This window comes from Chinchilla lanigera, unplaced genomic scaffold, assembly GCF_000276665.1.
Source record: "Chinchilla lanigera isolate Chin_1 unplaced genomic scaffold, ChiLan1.0 scaffold00134, whole genome shotgun sequence".
Lineage (NCBI taxonomy): Eukaryota > Metazoa > Chordata > Mammalia > Rodentia > Chinchillidae > Chinchilla > Chinchilla lanigera.
Window position 1 is genome coordinate 2,550,072 of NW_004955535.1, and position 18,847 is coordinate 2,568,918.

General features: G+C 34.9%; 1 protein-coding gene across 1 annotated transcript in view; it reads left to right on the top strand.

Annotated features, from left to right (window-relative positions):
• The window catches only part of Dmd (dystrophin), a 2,013,932-nt gene that overhangs the window by 1,266,988 nt on the left and 728,097 nt on the right, over nt 1-18,847 (top strand). The window contains exon 48 of the mRNA XM_013507710.1: nt 8,209-8,373. Coding sequence (XP_013363164.1) covers nt 8,209-8,373 — 165 coding nt within the window. The remainder of the gene's footprint in view (nt 1-8,208; nt 8,374-18,847) is intronic.

The window sequence follows — 18,847 nt, forward strand, 5'->3', positions numbered from 1 at the left end:
AACTCCACAAGAAGACACCTTGAATTAATCAACAAATTCAGCAGTGTAGCTGGATACAAAGTCAACACCCAGAAATCGATAGCATTCCTATACACAAAGTTTACTGACTTTGAAATCTTGCTACAAATATTCATTTACCTCATTGAGTATTATGTGGTTGAGATCTTTAGCAACAATAAGAAAACCCAAGTGCAGTAATGAAGTGATTATGCAATAAAAGTAATATACATTGTGATTTGATTCTGGAGGCTTCACTGTTATGTTCACTTAAAATTGTTATCAATATACAAAGTAAAGATTTATAAACATGATAAATAAATTCCACGTAGTTTAACCATACCACTGGGGACAGACTGTCCTAAAAGTGATTTAGAATTGGTCACTGTGAAATTGTGTATAGACTTATAATTTTAAATGTCTGATGACATGTAACTACAATGTATTTTTCAGTTCTATAATCATTGTTATTTTATTAAATTTCTAGAGGGAAAGAAAATAAATGACTTCCTAATGAGGCATATTTTACCATGATAACAGTTATAAAAACTTATATAACATTGTGCCTGGGAACATACCTTTCCAAAATCTGGTTCTCCACTTGCTTTAATTTATTGAGGTTGTAAAATATACAAGGCAAAATGAGGTCTCCAAATATTTCATACCACAAGCATTTTGCCCCAAAGAAGGTAATGTTCTGTATGAATTATTTAATTTATGTTGCTAAATATTGGAACTTCTCATTTTTTGTAGGTTACAAGATGACATTTGTTTAAGATGCATTCAAACTATAGTGTTATTTAGCAGTTCTCAAGGTGGAGGGGATGTTAGTATTGGAGGTTTATGCTTAGCCATGCAGTGGTCAACTTCAATCAACTAAAGAAACAATAAATCTATAAACAATGGAGAAGTTACTGAAACAAAAATATTTGTATACAAGTATTTATTGCATTAATTACATGGACAGTGTTATTGTCCATACAATTTCCAGTGCCAGAATCCATGACATCAGTGTAACTGACAAATATTAAGCACATGTTCCTTAGTCTTATAGACTGACCGGGTTGTACTCTCGCATTCTTGGGTTCTTCAAACCCGATTTAATCAGCCCAGCTGCCTGCCAATATACGGTTGGGCTATTTAGTGAAACCGGGCATTAATTTGTGGACTAAAAGAACAACAAGAGTTAGAAATATCATGTGTGAGAACGCAAGCACATTTAAGAGAGTTCTACATTTTTAAACTTAAATTAAACTGATACATGTAAATTCTACCTATTAATGAGGTACCATGTAATGTTAAATACATGTATATATTGCATAATGTTATAGTCAGGTTAAGCATATCTATTTCCTCAAACATTTATCATTTTTTATGCCATAGACATATTAACTCCTTTCTTTTTGTCTTTTGAAATGTATAATACATTATGTGGGGCTGGGGATTTAGCTCAACGGCAAAGCGCCTGCCTGGCAAGTGCAAGGTCGTGAGTTCGGTTCCCGGTACCGGAGAAAAACAAACAAAAAAAAAAACCACAAAAAAATACATTATGTTACCTATAGTCACTCTATTTTGCACTAACGTAGCAGAACTGTATTCCTTATTGAATGATATTCTAGCTTCTGTAGATAAACCTCTCCCCTTTCGCCCACTATCCCTTCTCTAGTGTACACCATTCCACTCTCAGCTCCTGTGTGTGTGAGAAATTCTTCATATCTATAATTTCACTTAATATAATGATCTCTAGTTCCATCTATATTGTCACAAATGATAGGAGTATATTCTTTTTGTATCTGAGCACTACACTGTGTATATTCCACCTTTTCTTTGTCTATTCACTGGGTGATGGACATTTAGGTTGTTTCCATTTCTTGGCGCTTGTGAATAGTGTCACAATGAATGTGGGAGCACAGATGACGATTGGACATACTGATTTTATTTTCTTTTGATATACAACTAGTAGTGAGATTTCTGGCCCATGTCATGATTGTATTTTCATTTTTTAATAAGCTTCCATAGTGCTGTGCATAATGACTCAACTATTTTACATTCTCACCAACAGTGTGCTGTGGTTTCCTTTTACCACATCTGCACCTGCACGTCTCTTTCCTTTTTAGGTAATAGACATTCTACCAGGCATGAGGTGATATCTCATTGTGGATTTAATCAGCATTTCTTGATAATTAGTGATGTTGAGCACTTTTCTTATACCTGCTGTACATTTTATATCTTCTTTTGAGAAATGTCTATTCAGGTCCGTTTCTATATGTTGATATTTACAGGTAAAATATCCACAGAAATTGAGAGCTGTAATTTGTATGTGATGTATAGCTTATTTTAAACTAATAATTATGTAATATATAATTTTGATGGGATGGAAGTTTTTCATGATGTCTAAATAGATACAATTTATTCTATTATTTGAATGTAATTTATTCTATTTGGGGGATTTTACTTCAGTTTTTTATTCATGTAAGTGACAGAATTAAATATTCTTGTCATATGTCTCTAGCTGTATCTCTCATATTCCCTGGTAAAATTCATGGAAGTAGAATTTGGGAGTTGAAAAGAATTAATACTTTCAAGACTTTAAAATAGTTTCATGTAATCTTTTAAATTTAAGTGTGAGAGATGCATAAAAAAGTACACAGATCATAGGAAATTGGTGGATTTCTAAAATGTCACATACCTATGCTACTACCACTCAGATCGAGTAGTACACTGTACCCCATTCATGTGTACTAATTTTGTATTTTATGTATGAGTTAATTTTTTTATAAAAAGCGATAATGAACAGGTTACAGCAGGAACCTGCATTATGCCCCTTTCCAGTTACTAACTCTTCTCCAGCTACCATCTTGTTTGGCTGTCTTTGAAACTGGAATAAATGGAATCATCTAGTATGTGGCTTGTGTTTAACTTCTTTGTTGAGTGGGGGGTTTGTGTAATTATTGCATAGTATTGCATATGTTATAGTCTGTTTACTTTTTCTCTGTATTCCGTTTTGTGAATGTGTCATGGTTTATCCACTCTGCTAGTAAACGTGACTTGTATCTAGTATGAAGCTATTATATGTGTCCTTTGATGCATTTTGGATGTGCCTGGGAGTAGATTGACTACATCATATGTGTACATGTTTGGCTTTCGATTTACCCCAAAACAATTTTCCGGTGTGGTTGTACCATTTACTCTTCAGCAGTGTATGAGAATTCCAAGTGTTCCACATCAAGAATATATGTTGTTTAACATTTTCTTTTTAAATTTTCTAATACATGTAAATTAGGTGTCATATTGTGTTTTGTTTTGCAGTTCCACATGATTAGTGCCACTTTATAGGCTCTTATTCTCTGAAAAAGCTAGGCTATTCCTTTTTATCTGAGAGATGGGGGAATTAGTCTTAGTCCTTATTTGTTTTCATTTTGTTTGTTGCCTTAAATTTCTGGATGAATAATACAAATATTGCATTTAATCATTACTTCATATTCTTTTCTGAGGAAATTTTATACTCAAATACTTTATTCTAGTTCTGTCATTATATTTTTATAATTCACACTTTACCTACTCTGGAATATTTTTTGTGTTTAGGTAAAGTCAATAGTTAACATTTGTTTCTTTTTTTATTTCTAAAGCAGATACATCTTTTTACCACAATATTAAAACTTCTACAAAGTGGAAGTTGACATTCAGAAATATAAGAATTAGGAAGCCAGTCTTGTGTGAAATGAGGTCAAGCACCACTGTGAACTTGTACGATGAAAGGCATGGTTTTATAATACTTCAAAAGATGATTAGGAAGAAGTATGCACTTTACTAGACAAATATTTGTGTCTGTATTTTGTTGAGAATGGGAAGTAGTAAGTATAAAAGTTAATTATTAATTTTTGCCAGTTATTCCTTGGACAGAGGATTAACCTCAAGAACATATAAAGAACACCAAAAAAAATCAGTCCCCTCTGATTAAAAGATCCAATCAAAAACTGGGCCACTGAAATGAATGGACACCTCTCAGAAGATGTACAAATGACCAATAAATATATTGAAAAATGATACACAATGTAATAACTATTGCCATTCTTTATAATTTCGTTATGAAAATTTTTTATAAAATAAAAAGAAAAAAAGAAATTATTTTAAAACATATAGAAACCAGCACACAACTTACTCCTCTTCCACATCATAAATTATTCACACTTGTTACCTTTTGCCATGGGCCATATGGAACGCATCAGCAATGCTAGCAACTTTTGTGAAGATGAGGAAAACAGCACAAAAATTATGTCTTAAAAGGTCTCAATTCCTACATCACCACCACCACCATTAACTGATAATGTCTTAGGAAGACTATCAAAGCATTTTTGACTTATGGCTTTAGATATGCTATACTTTATCAACAAAGACTCATTATTAAAATGCACAAAGCATAATTTCCCATTAATATTTTGCAGTAAGGAGAAAAACTAATAATTTTTATTTTTAAATTAATTTATTTCATTGCAAAAGGAATGCAAGTACATTGTTTAGAAGTATGAAGGTACAGTACTAAATCTTTTACCTATCCATCGCCTGCCTTTCCTCACCAAGCATTGATTTTACCCCCAGAAGTATATGTGTAAAGAGTAAATTCCTGGAAGTCAGATTTCTGGGACAATGGCAATGGGTGCATGCACTCGACTTACATTGTCAAGCTCTCTTCCATAAGGGGTAGCTCAGTGTATACAGGCCACCACTCATGTAGAAGAATCAATTTTCCCAGAGCCTTGGCAGCATAGGATGTTCTCAAACTTGAATTTTTGCCAGTGCAATAGACGAAGTTCTAATTTTCATTTCTGTCATCGTGACCAAAGCTAAGCTTCTTTTCAGGTAGTTAAAATCTGTTTGTTATTTTTTTTCTGTGAATTGTCTGATATTCTGTCCTATTTTCTATTGGGTTGTTGGCCTTTTCATTATCAATTTGCAGAAGCTTTCTTATGTATTAGGCAAATTAACCCCTTATGAATCACGGTTCTTTTTCTCCCTTTGTCATTTGTCCTTTGACTTTGCCTGTAGATTTCTTGGTCATGCAGAAAGTTCTGATTTTTGTATAGTCCAGTTTACTAGTGTTTTCTTGATTACTTAAAGCTGTTTAACATGAGAGTACGAATTTCTTTTCTTTTTTTGTCATCTACTACTGAGGCTCAATACTGCTTCTCATGTTGAAAAGAAATTAATACTGAATTTGGAAATTATCTTTAATTCAACGGGAATTTAGCGAAGGTCTATCATGTGTAGAAAACTAGCTCATCCAGGAATCAAAGCTCAGCCAATGGAAATCACATATTAAACAGTATGAAGTAAATGACACAATGGTAGGAAACACAGTTCTGTAAGGACATACCTAATGCCATATCATAATTAAGGGGAAAACTTCATCTTATTATAAGCCTCTGTTTCCCTATTCCAGATATTAGTCAAATCTCCTTCATTACACTGCTTTCTGTCAGGAATTATTCTACCTCTATAACCACAGAGGCATGGGTTGGTGGGGTGGGAAGGAAACCAACAAGCATAGTTAAATGCTGCACCGATTTCTGTGCTTACATTTGAAGCCTAAATGAAATGTGGACTATTCTGTGATCAGATGAAAAGAAGTTCATAGCTCAATTTTAGAGATTTTAGGAAAATATGATGGCTATTATCTCCAGTAGCTCCAGAATCTAGAGGCTCTTAGATGGTGTTATTTGAAGCTGTAAAATGCTTTTTACATGTACTTGCAAGTCGAAAATGATCCAATAAAAATGAAATGTTTAGTTACCTCCTTTTAAATGCCAGAAAAATAAGCCAAGGGCATTATTAGATTATGCATTACAGCTATAGAATTACACTTGTGATATAATCTCTCTCTCTCTCTCTCTCTCTCTCTCTCTCTCTCTCTCTCTCTCTCTCTCTCTGTCTCTCAGACACACACACCCACACACCCACACACAAGGGTGTATATACCCACAGATTTCAACACCATAGATGTAGTTAGGGATTTGAACTCATAAGACACAAATAGACCCAATTGATCTAATACTATGTTTCTGTGTTTACTTGGCTTTATAGCAGGGTACAAGTCAGACAAATCAGATACAGCTTCCTGATTCATTATCTGTGGACACTTCAGGCCACCTGAGTAGTGTGCTTCTTTTGTTCTCTCACCAAGGAGGACAGGTCAAGATATGCACAGGTCACTTAAAGTAGGAGCCACAACCTCTGTGTCCCATCAATGTTTTTTACTATTTCACTCACAGAGATCCAAAAACCTGTATTTCAACTCGGTGCTCCCAGAGTCAAGGTGCAGTTACAACAAAGGCAGGCTCAACATTTCCCATTCATCTTAACATTAGTGTTTCCAAGGAAAAAGGGCTGTGGGAGCCTAAGGTTAGTTGCAGGCTGGCCTGCTTCAGCCCAGGCTAGTTGTTAACTCTTTGTGCATGTATTCACCTGTATTTTACACAGCACATGGAAGTGTTTTTATATGATGTATTCGTGAGTGAATTATTATATGTGACAAGATCTTGTATAAAATACCTTCACTCTATAAAATTAATTGGTGATTTTGTCTATGAACACTTTCATGTGTCCAATTAAAGAACGTAATATTTATTAATGAGTTCTTTAAAACGTAACTAAACAATCATTCCAAATATGTGGCATTGTTTAGTATATTAGTTTACTTGTCTAGTATATTAGACACTAGTATCTTGGTGTGCTTATCCAGTTGACCTTTACATTTTCTTTATTCATAATGTATTATTATATACTAGATATAACATTTTTATTCATTTTGTTTATATATAAATATACATATATATTTTGATTTTTTTCCAGTCAATGTCTCACTATGTAGTTCAGGCTGCCTCAGCCTCCCTAGTTGCTGGGATTATAAGCTATTCATTTTACAATACAATAATATATTCATATTATTACAACAGTATTAATAATATACTAAACTGCTTTGTTTCACATTTACATTCTTTATTGTTGGGTAATAGTTGTAATTCTTCATATTCTTAAGCATTTTACTTTTGCTAATCCTGGTTCTATTATTACACTTGTGCTGGAGTGACAGTTGCTAATATTTAATGGCTTGTTATTTTCACTATCATGCAGAATATTGCACTAAACTATTTTCCTGTTTCTTTATGTAGTCCTTAGATGATGCAGACATTATCATTGCCTCCAATCTATAGAAGAGGCAAGGAAGGATAAAGAAAACTTGGCTAACAAGTTAGGAAAGAACTAGAACCAGTATTTAAAGCCCCATTGTAGACCTTACAATGTTTAATACTATATCATACTTCTTCCTAAACTATTTAAAGTTTCTCAGTTCCAATGCCACCATCTACATAGAAAATTGGTGTAATTATACTGCATATATCAGAGGTTCAATGGATAGACTAAAGAAGGCAATAAATCTAAAATTTCTAAGCATGAATCTTGGTATGTATTAAGTTCTTAGTAAAAGTAATTTACAATCATTCTGCATTCTCCTGTAGCACAAATGTTCCTTTTTTACTTTCGTCTTTATCATCTGCTTCAGGTTTACTTGGCTGGACTGGGGCTCACAAACTATACCTCCCCATAATGTGTACTTTACCAATTTCCTTTGTATATAAATGATTTTCTTGTACAATTTTTCTTAATGTAAAAGAAAGCTAGAAACAAACATAGTAAAGAAATTATTGCTATATGAACAAAATTATAGTTTGGTTTGGTTTTAACTTTATCACACTCTTTAAGTATAAATCATTCATTTGAGATTAGGCATCCTATGTTACATAATTGGCACTGATGCTAAATAACTTGACTTAATTTTTCTAACTGCAAAAGCAGTATGACTAGCATATATTACGTAGAATACCATCATGTTTAGTGAGTAGATACATGTAGAATATACTCATTTACACTTGCCAGTTGGATGTGGGTATGTATTTGTGTAGGTATGTGTTTTGAATTTCCAAAAAAGTATTACTGGTTTTAAGGTGTGGAATATTTTGCAGAATAATAATATAATTGCCAATATTTTAATTAAATCCTAACATGTAATAAGTGTAAATATTAATATCATGTTGTTAGTATTTCAAAATCAGCAAATTTCTATATTACCATAAGTGATTATGAAAATAGTTTCTAGCTCTTTTCTTTATACCATGACAGTCATTTATCACTTGTTAACTTTTCCTCTCTCAGGTTTCTAGAGCTTTACCTGAAAAGCAGAGAGAACTTGAGCTTCATGTAAAAGACATTGGGCAGCTTGAAGAGCAGCTAGATCATCTGCTTCTGTGGCTCTCTCCTATTAGGACTCAGCTGGAAATTTACAATCAACCAAATCAAACTGGACCATTTGCCATTAAGGTAGGGACTTTGCTTTATGTGTCATTTCCTAAAAGAACAGCAGTGTCCTAGAATTCATTATCATCACTGTCATTGTTAAAGAAAAATTACTTGTTAAAGTATGTTAAGGAGGACTTTATTTAGGACATCCTGATAGGTACAGAGATGAGTGCCATGGAATTTTGTTGCAGGTTGGTGAAATTAGGCTTAACTCTGAATACAGCATGGGAAAGTGGGAATTCGTAGCCCAGAAACAGGGTAGAAACCACCAGGTGAAAAGTAGCTATGAGAAAGTATCAAGAGTGAGGTTAGATTGTACCAACCTAACAAAAAGTTGTTGAAAACAGGACAAGGTGATCGAACATCATCTGGCAGTATTGGAGGATAAGGAACCAAATCAGATATTGAGGTTGATCTGATACCAAGAGTGAGGGGTTCTAGCTAAGGTGATTTAGCAGGGTTCTTTGTTAACTGGATTTTGATAGATACCATAAGCTTAGCAGAAGTTTTAGAAACCAGACTAAAGTTTGGGCAAGCAAAAAATCTCTACCATTATCATTATTGTTATTATTATTATTATTATTATTAGACTAGCATTTCCATCTTTTACTAGAAATTATTCATTAAAATCATATCTCTGTATCATATTTGTTACTGTAATCTAGTCTTCATCCCTACTTTAATTGCATGTAGTGCATACTTGTAGATTTTTTTGCTTAAATCGATTCTTTTTTTTTTTTTTTTTTTTTTTTTTTGGTTTTTCTCTGGTACCAGGAACCGAACTCACGACCTTGCACTTGCCAGGCAGGTGCTTTGCCGCTGAGCTAAATTCCCAGCCCCTGCTTAAATCGATTCTTACCTAAATTTCTTAGGATAAACTTTGGGAAAGGTGTGCTCAAAGGAAGATAACGAATAATAGAGTGCTAGAGGGTTTGCTACAGCTAAAATAAGTTACATTTGCAAAGTACACTTTATTCCTTTTACCTTACTTCTTTCTGATGTTTGTATCCGCTATTCTAATAGCTCTTCCCCAAGAGCAGATGCCACTATATAAGTCACAGGTGAAAACATCATTTGCCTAATATAGAATTATTCTGTTCAATCAATAGTGTGGTCTTGGATTGTGTCTGAAAATCAAACTGACAATTAACAACAGCCATTACCCAGTGGAAAATTTTGTTAGTCCTAAGAAAATATACAGGACAAAAAGCAACACAGCCTGCATAATGATGGCACAGCACAAATCTTGACACTAGTGCATGGTTTCTGATATCTCAGTTACCCTCCACATGAGTCATGCAGGGTCGCAAAGAACAAGACTGGCTAGTGCACAAAATATATTCAATTCAGAGATACCATCGGTTCTAGAATCCCTTCAGTTTGTCCGTTTGGCTAGTACATAACGTCCTCAGAGCTATTTCACTAGCTGCTATTCACCAGGGCAGCTATGTCTCAATACTCATGCTTCTGTACTCCATAAATAATCCAAACAAGGAAGTACAGTTACTTGGCCCAATATACAGTTACCTCAGCCAGATTCCCAATTATCTTGGATCCAGTATATTCTTAAAGTCCTTGACTTAGTATTGCAAAGACGAATGCACAGAAAATCTTTCCCTTCAACCAGAAATAGCGTTTTGTTGACTCACAGCTAGAAGCCTATTCCTCTATGTTCAAATATAATCTCTCATTAAAATATGCCTCTTCATTAAAATAACAAAGTATATGCTCACTATTAGTGATCATTGTTTGTGGAATGTATTTAACAGATAGGATAACAAAATCCTCTGACACAGGTATATCCTGTTGACTCAGCCAAAATGGTATTAGTCTTAGTCTATGCCCCCTACCTTGCAGAATGGTTCTCAAATATTAAAAACATTGAGTCTTTGTCTGTGGACCATAGTTCTCTGCCAAATGAGTCTCTTCAATTGGAGTGAAAATCATCCTTAGCTGTGCTAATGAATTGTGGCCTTTATCAAAGTTCTGAGTCAATCCTCTCCCTGCTGTGTGTATTACAGACAGTCAAGCTATGCGCCTCCTATGGCTTCGTCTGCACCTCTGAAGGAGAAGCAGATGCTTCTTCCCTTTGTAGAAAGGGCCTTGGCATTGGCCTTAGGTACCCAGTCTAAGTTTTTCATCTCTGGAGTTCAGATTTCAAAAATATTCCTTCAGCATTTTCCTTCTGTTTGTGGCTGTATCCAAGGCAAAAACAACATGAAATTGACTGTTTCTCCCAGTAATTCTCAAGTCCCCAGTTTGTAATTAGGAAATGGTGGCCTGTGTGAATAATTTAATCACTTACGTAGTTCTTTATCCCTCTTTATCTAGCTTCTCTCTGTACTGTCTGCCTAATAAATGATTTATTAAGACTACAGTGCTCTTCTGCTCTAAGGTGTGGGATTTTGGTCTTTATAGCCTGCTGAAGCTCTCTGCTTAAAGAGATTAAAGTTTCTTCAATTAAAAAAACACAGGAAAAACGGGTTTTTCTCTGCTAAACTTTAAACTACAAAAAAACAAAAATAAAGTTTTTGACCACTTTTAAGAGCGTACTCATTGTTTTAACACAAAAAGAAACTGCTTTATAATAAAATATCAGCAATCAGTTAATGCAAAGAAAGGAGATGTACAAACAGCTTGGTCCTTAGCTTCATTTTCTAAATTAAAGGAAAGTTGGTTTATTTTCCTGGTTATGATGGTCATGGCTACCTCTGCAGCAAAGGGACCTGAAACCCTGGCATTCAGGTCATTTGTTTTTTTCCTAGTCCAACTTTGAGCACCTGTTAGGAAAAAAATAATACCCTCTGTGATCCTCAGTTTTGTCTGCTTAGCACCTCATGCTTGTTGATGAAATGCACCTAGCTGTGTAATGAAACCCAAATTAAAAAAAGCCTTAAGGGCTGTGTTCTAATACATTGTTTATGTTGGAGTGAAAATTGACTGCACATTGCTTGGTTTGTGCAATTTACTCCCGAAATATTCCTTTTCAGGAAATCCTGCAAATGGCAATATTCATCTTGAAAATCACCTCATAGAACCCTTAGCAAGCTGAGAAACATAATCAATGAGATCGTGATATAGAGGGTGAAAATTAGGCATAATCACAGCCCTTTCCCATCAGTCAGCCCAGGAGAAGGCATGCCTTTGAATTTTGATTTTGAAATGTACTCTCAATTTAGACATAAAATATGTTGATTTCAGATTTCACAAATGATAATTGAATGCTAAGATCCAGGGACCAGTTTAGAATTTCTGTAAAAGGGTCTTATGTTTTTAATCTTTAATGAAAGCTTTCAATAATGAGCTAGAGGTACACTATTTATCTGACATAAAACTGCCTCACTAATTCATTTCAAACTTTATTAAAATATGAGGTGGGGGGAATACATCATTTTATATTAAGGTTTGCTGATTGAAATATTTTCCTATTGGTGAGGGGAGAGTTTGGGATTTTGTCCTCCCCTCAGAAATGACTTTCCTTCTGTAGTCTACAATAAACACAATATGCTGCTCTCCTGGCTCTTCCTTACCATGTAAGAAAAATAATTGCCCATAATGTCAAATCCACACAGAAATGACAGAATTATAATGACTGACCATTAAAGTAGCTGAATACCAAAAAAGCCTTTGCTGCATGTGTTCACATAGCTACGAGTGTTGTCAGAGAAAAATTACACTGGATAGTTGAACAATCAAGAAAGATTTTATTTAAAACTTTTGCATTGGAGTAAAGAGATTGGATTCAGTTCTGTGGAAGCAAAAGACAAGAGGACTTTTAAGTGCCAGGTGAGTTAGTGGAAAAGTACTGGAGGATGTTAGGGGGAGGTTGGTCATTGTAATTACACCATCTGTGTTTCCTAATTGGAGCTTATTGAAGTTAGATTCCTATCCTCCCAGAGACTGGCATATAGGAACACTGACTACCTTGATGAGTACCTCTCAAAGGGCTGATTTTTGGCTTCTTAAGAAAGACACTCCTGGGATGTAAAGCAAGAGGCTGGGAGATTTACACCTCAAATAGGAGAGAATGAATGGGTAATAGAAGGGTTTCTAGAGTAAATTCTCTACGAAATGGAAGATCAGACTGAAGGTCAGGAAGAAACCTGTCTCCAGTTTAGTCACATCGAGTGTGGTGATGGTAAGGACATCTTTGTCAGTTCTTCCTTTTGTTTAGGGAAACCAGGTTTTCCCAATGAACGACTTGGGAGACCTGGATCATACTGCGAATTTCAGCAGCTTACTATTGTTGAAGGACCAAGTGAACCAATTCTGAAATTTAGAAGGCATTTCTTGGATGATACAAGCCATCAGGCATTTCATGAGGGGGGTTTCTGTGAAAGGAAGAAGGCAAACAAAGACTAATGGTCATAACAGATTACAAATTCAGATTATGGGTCCAGAGAGCAGCCAGTCAAGAAAATTCTTCCATGTTGGGCTGGAAGTGTCTGTAGATGGTGCGGGGGCATGGCACTAGCAACCTGATGAGTTTCTTGGTTTTCAGATTAAATGCTTTCAGGGATGGTACAGGAATGAGAGAGTCTACAGTGAGATCATCTATAACCATGGGCATTTCCTGGAGCACAGCATGGAAGATATAGGTGCTTCGTGAACTTCTAGAGTGACACACATCAGTAGCTACAGGCAGAAAAGTTGTCTGTACATAATTCGCTGCAGTAGATTCCTTTATGGTTAATAGCAAGTCGATCAACATTAGCTTGCAGGGCTTCTGTAGATACTATAGTGAAAGGGCAGCTACATTCAAGCCTGGAACCTCAGTAAGGGTCTGGGCAGTCACGCTGTACTTCTCCTGCCAAGTCAGGAAGGTTGGCGAGAAATTGGAAAGGTTAGTTTGAATGGTGGTGGGCAAACACTGTAGAAAGTAGATGAGTTGAAAATTCATAAAGACTGACAAAGCCTCTAAGACAGCAAAAGCCAGTCCAAGCTGCAAATAGGTCACAAAGCCAGGTAGTTTACAAGGAAATGCAAAATAGCTCAAAGAAAAATAATAGGACTACAAGCTGATAACCCACAAGGGTGTATTATAGCTTCTTCTTTTTTTTTTTTTTTTTTCTTTTTTTTTTTTTTTTGGTACCGGGAATCAAACTCAAGACCTTGCACTTGCCAGCCAGGTGCTTGTGCCCCTGAGCTATATCCCTGGTCCTATAGCTTCTTATTGAAATATAAAATTTATTTATACTGTCACCTCCCTTTGATAGAAAAACAAAAGATTATTCTTAAAAATATAAGACTGATATCCTTATTTACATAGGTGGAGTAAAAATGATAATTGACTCAAAGGCCTTTTTAAGTTTGCTGGGAGTTTTCATCTCAAAATGAATAAGTCCTTTGTAGTCCTTGAAACTTACTGTACAGCATAGTACTTGCACTTAACAATACTCCATGGATTTGATCGAACACACCTATAATCCCAACACTTGGGAGGCTGAGGCAGGAGGATTGCTGTGAGCTTGAAGCCCGCCTGGGCTACATAGTTCAAGGCTAGTGTACACTACAGAATGAGACCTTGTCTAAAAAGAGAAAAAAAATCTCTATTATATGCTTAGAAATCTCTTAAAAGAGCAGATCGTAAGTGTTCTTTTTACAAAATAGTAGTAGTAAATAAGATGGGAAGAACATTTGAAGATAATGCCTAGATTTACATATACATTTTGATGGTGTATACTTATCTCTATGCTCATTGAGTTATACATATTAAATATGCGTACTTTTTGGTTTGTCAATTATAACTCAGTGAAGTTTGAATGTGGTTGAAACAAGCAAAGTAAAAAACAACCAATTAGGTTTAAAGTGGAATTTCACAGGCTTTTAAAAATTTGAAATTAAGAAGTCAATCCAAAAAGGTTACCATCAGATTTAACCTAACATACATTTAGATTTGTCTGAATTATTCCATTTCTCTGGTCCTCAAAACACCCAAATATTCCTGGATTGCATTAAAGTCGCCCTCCTTACTCAGCTATAAGACTGGGGATTTTGTAGGATAGGTACCATGTCATTTTTACCAACAGGGCGTTATAAGCACTGGTTCTATAAAGTAAACTACAGTTCCTTAAAACTACCTGGTCACATCTGATTCTATGCATAGAATTCTGAAATGTGATATTCTGGTCAAAACCTGGATTATATAATAAGTTTTCTCACCCATGTCTTGTAACAAGGAAGAATGATTCTTATAATTATATTGCCATGAAAATAAACATACTCAATAAGAATCTCTGGATTTTAGAACACCCAGGCAGGAAAAAAAGGTAAATAGCCCAGGTGTGGTGGTGCATGCCTGTAATCTCAGTTCTCTGGGAAGATGAGGCAGGAATATTCCAAGTTTTCACCCAACCTAGACAACTTACTGACTTACCAAGACCTTGTCTCAAAACAAGAAAATAAGTAAATAAATGAAGGAGTAGGATGTGGTTCAATGAAAAGGCTTTGGTTTCACTCTCCAGTAGCACACACATTGAAAAAAAGGTAATAGTCTGTTCTGCTTATAAATTTAAAACCTATTTCTTTGGCCACCTTAGACTTTAGTGCAAAAGCAACATACTTGAGAGTAAATAACTTATAAATAATAGAGATATATTTGGCTCATGGTTCTGGCAGCTGAAATGCTCAAGAGGATGTCTCTGGATCTGACGAGGATCTTTTTGCTGTGTCATAACATGACAGAAGGCATCACACGGTGAGGAGGACACATTTCTAATATGACCAATCTCATTAATTCATTCACAAGAGCAGAGCCCTTATGACCTAATCAGCTTTCAAAAGTCCCATTTCTCAGCACCGTTATAGTGAGGATTAAGTTTCCAACAGATGAACTTTGGAAGACACATTCAAGCCATAGCATTGACAATGATCTCATGTAGCTCAAAATATCAAGTAAACTTATTTGTAATATCTTCCTTTCTATACAGTAAAAGAACATACCCTTGGAATGTTTCAAGTCATTTTACAGAGATTTCACTTAGAATTTAACTTGAAGAATTCAACATACTGCAGGTTGTAAGAAGTATTCAAACATTGGACAATTTGGCTAACCAGGATCTTGATTCAGGGGGAAATAATGCATGACTACCTACTTAAAGTGACAACAAAAGATTTCAGGAGTACAGATGGGAAGTAATGCCACTAAAAGCTTTTTAGCTTTTGGAAAAATGAAAAGACTTCAGAAATCATCAAGAACATGACAAAAATCAATTTAAAGCAAGAGAAATTGTTCTGGTAAGACACGGACTGTTTCCTTGACAGATTACTCCAAAGGTAAATGAAAGACAAAAACAAAAAAAAATCATTAATTTTACAATCTCTTATTAAAATTCAACTACTGTAATAGAAGAGATGAACATGCTAATTAACTATAGTAATATTTTTTGTATAAAATAAGACATCATATTGTACACTTTTAATGTATACAATTTTAACTAAAAATCAGACTAATAATCCAAGGAAACATCATTTTAGCAAATAGAAAATTTAACTCGTTTCTCATGAGTATATTGTAGATATTAGAGCTCATATTTTAAAATTTTACAAATAAATCCACAGCAAGTATTGCCTTCTTATGTGACATAAGGAGGAAATTACTTTCTTTAAACAAAGCACATCCTAGATACCTTGCATATTTTGCCACCAAAGTTGTTTCCCTTTACCTTTTTTGTTTCTAAGAGTTTCATTTACTTACACTGATTGTAGGATTTTTACTCACTGATGTCTCATTTTACAACAGGAATCTGTCCATCATATCTGAACAAACTAGCAAAGATTATGAATGCAAGTTGATGTAACCTACTCAATATGGGGGCTAAAAGGTCTCAATAATATTTGCAGAGTAGACTTTTTAGATTTTCTTTGGCCCTGACATATAAGCACATGCAGGCAGTGGGCTAATATTTGGAGGAGTACACGAGGAGATATATAATGGCCCTCTGGTGTCTACAAAGCCTGTCTGAGTGGATAAAATAGCTGGTTTATTTCCACTTGGCATACACAGTCTCTGGTAATTGTTATTGGTTTTCCTGAGTCCTGAGGCACCTATGAGGGCAGGACCATAAATACTGAGAAATAATAGGGAGTTGAAAGACTTAAGTAGGGAGAGAAAGGTTTGGCAAAGGTGGAGGGATGGTGATAATGTTGAACTTAAAGGAGCTGAGGGGGAGTATCCAACCAAGGTGGTAAAAGGAGGAGTGGAGGTGATAAAAAAAAAGGAAAAATCTTTGATGGGCCAGAGTAAGGAAGCCATTAAATTAAATTGCTGCTAAACTGCAAATTACCTTTACCAAAATCATGCTAATAAGGAAGAAGGCAGAGCCAGCACCACAGTGATGTAGCATGTGATTCACAGGAATCTAGAGAAGAATCAGATGAGTGAGACTTTTCTAGGGTGAGCTGAAGGAACAATGTAAAAACAACAAAGAAAGGAAAAGCAAGATCTCTGCAGGAAAAGGGTGTGTAAATAACAAAGACCTGAAGTTTAATCAAATGAGATCTCAATTTGTACTTTCCATGTTCTAAACCAATGCTACCTTTCTAACAAAGGTCCCTGAGACTCTAGCCAGTCTCAAGAATATGCTCAGAACCTTCAGCCTCAAACTGCTTCCTTGTGTTTCTCCGATAACATGGAGATGAGGAAGAACATGGAAGAGTTAGTCTAGAGCACTGGCTAAGAAGTTGGACTCACCAACAGATTCATAATCAGTCAGTCCAGAGTGTTGTCAGTGCTCAAAAACTTTGGTTTTTAGAGGTTAATGTCAGATCATTCACATCGGAATGAAGAATTTCCATTCAAACCATTTCCCCCTTTGCATAGATTTCTACTAGCTCAAGTTGAAATGGGCAAGTTACCTGATTTCATTTAGTTTGTTTTTTTTTTTTTTTTTTTTTTTTTAAGGAGTAGTGTTGAGCAGAGGAAGAACAGAAAGGAGACATTATTTTCTTGTTTTTAAACCTTTTCCTAGAAAAAGTTTCAGTGTTTTTAATTGGATAATAAAATACCAGTGAGTATGCCAGTGGAATGTGTTATGACAAACAGCAAGTAAAAGTTATTGGACAAAAAGGCAAATTATCCTAATTTTTCCATGCAACTAGATGGAAATTTATTGAATCTTAAAAACTTCCCTGAGCTCCTCTTCCCATAGTATAATTCTGGTCCCCATAAAACCTTGAAGACTGTTGAAGTTTGTGGATAATTCTATATTTTACTTGATTTAGATATTCACTTTTTCCCATGAACCCTGGGTATCAAAATATTTTTGTTTCATTTCATCCTTCTTTTTACTTTCCATCTACCTAAAAACCATCACTGAGGTAAAGTAGGATGATAATGAGGAGAAAAATGAAAGACTCAAGTTTAAAGCCCAGATCTGACATTCACTGACTTTAACCTGACTTTCTTTTGCATTGAAATGAAAAATAGTCAATTTTTTTGAAACTCTATTGGATCAAGTCAAAACTAAGTTGCGAACACATTTCCTAAGGCATAGAAAAAGATAGCAAAAGGAACCTTTCACTGTGGGAACAGTTTTGGTAACAGCCCTAAGGAGAAAAATTAGGTTCTCACAATACCCCCACTTTGAAAAGGAAGCCAACAAGTTGCTACCAGAAAAATCAATCCAAGAAAGATAGTAGATGGTCATGAGATTTTCATCATTCACCAACCCAACTTGCCCATGTGAAGAGAAGACTATAAACTTGAAAAGAGTTTCTTTAACTGAGAATTCCTAGAAGAGATAATTCAAACAGGACTAACTGTTTGATGACCAAGAGAAACTACAATGGATTTTCCAATTTTCTTGCAACATGAGGAAGATAAGAGTGCTATTCCTGTCCCCTGCCAATAGAGGTTCTAAAATGAACCTCTATTACATTTGGTATTTAGACCACTCTGTTTACAAAATTTTAAAAATAATTTAGAAAACTAAATATCATTACCCTCATTTTAAAAGTGATATCTATTTTCCACCCCTGGAGTACTGTAAATATTAACATTTACAAGATGTTATGTTACTCTTTTGAATGTATTCAGCAGAATCCAAATGCCACAGTGCTGTAATAACCATCATTCTCCACTTACAATACACGAAAAAGCTCATCTTTAAAAAATAAAACTTTTATAACATGCCTTTTTCTTCTTTAAATCATATCTCATTCCATTTCCCCCCAAGGAACTCTAGCCTAATTCAATATGTGTATTAATACTGCAAAGTCTTTTATTAATCAATCTACTATACTTCTGCATAACAACTATATGTACATGGACTTATATTCAGTTTTACAAAAGCAGTTCCTATGATTGTAAGTCTATTTAAATTGTGATATCTATAATTACTAATAACAAATATAATTAGTAATAACCATATAACCTAAACACTGTATGTGTTTAGCTTTTGACAAGTAATTATTAAACATACCCATGGAGGTTTTATTGTAAGTGAATGTATTAACCGAATGGACAGGTATGTGCTTGAGGGTTCCTTGACTTAAA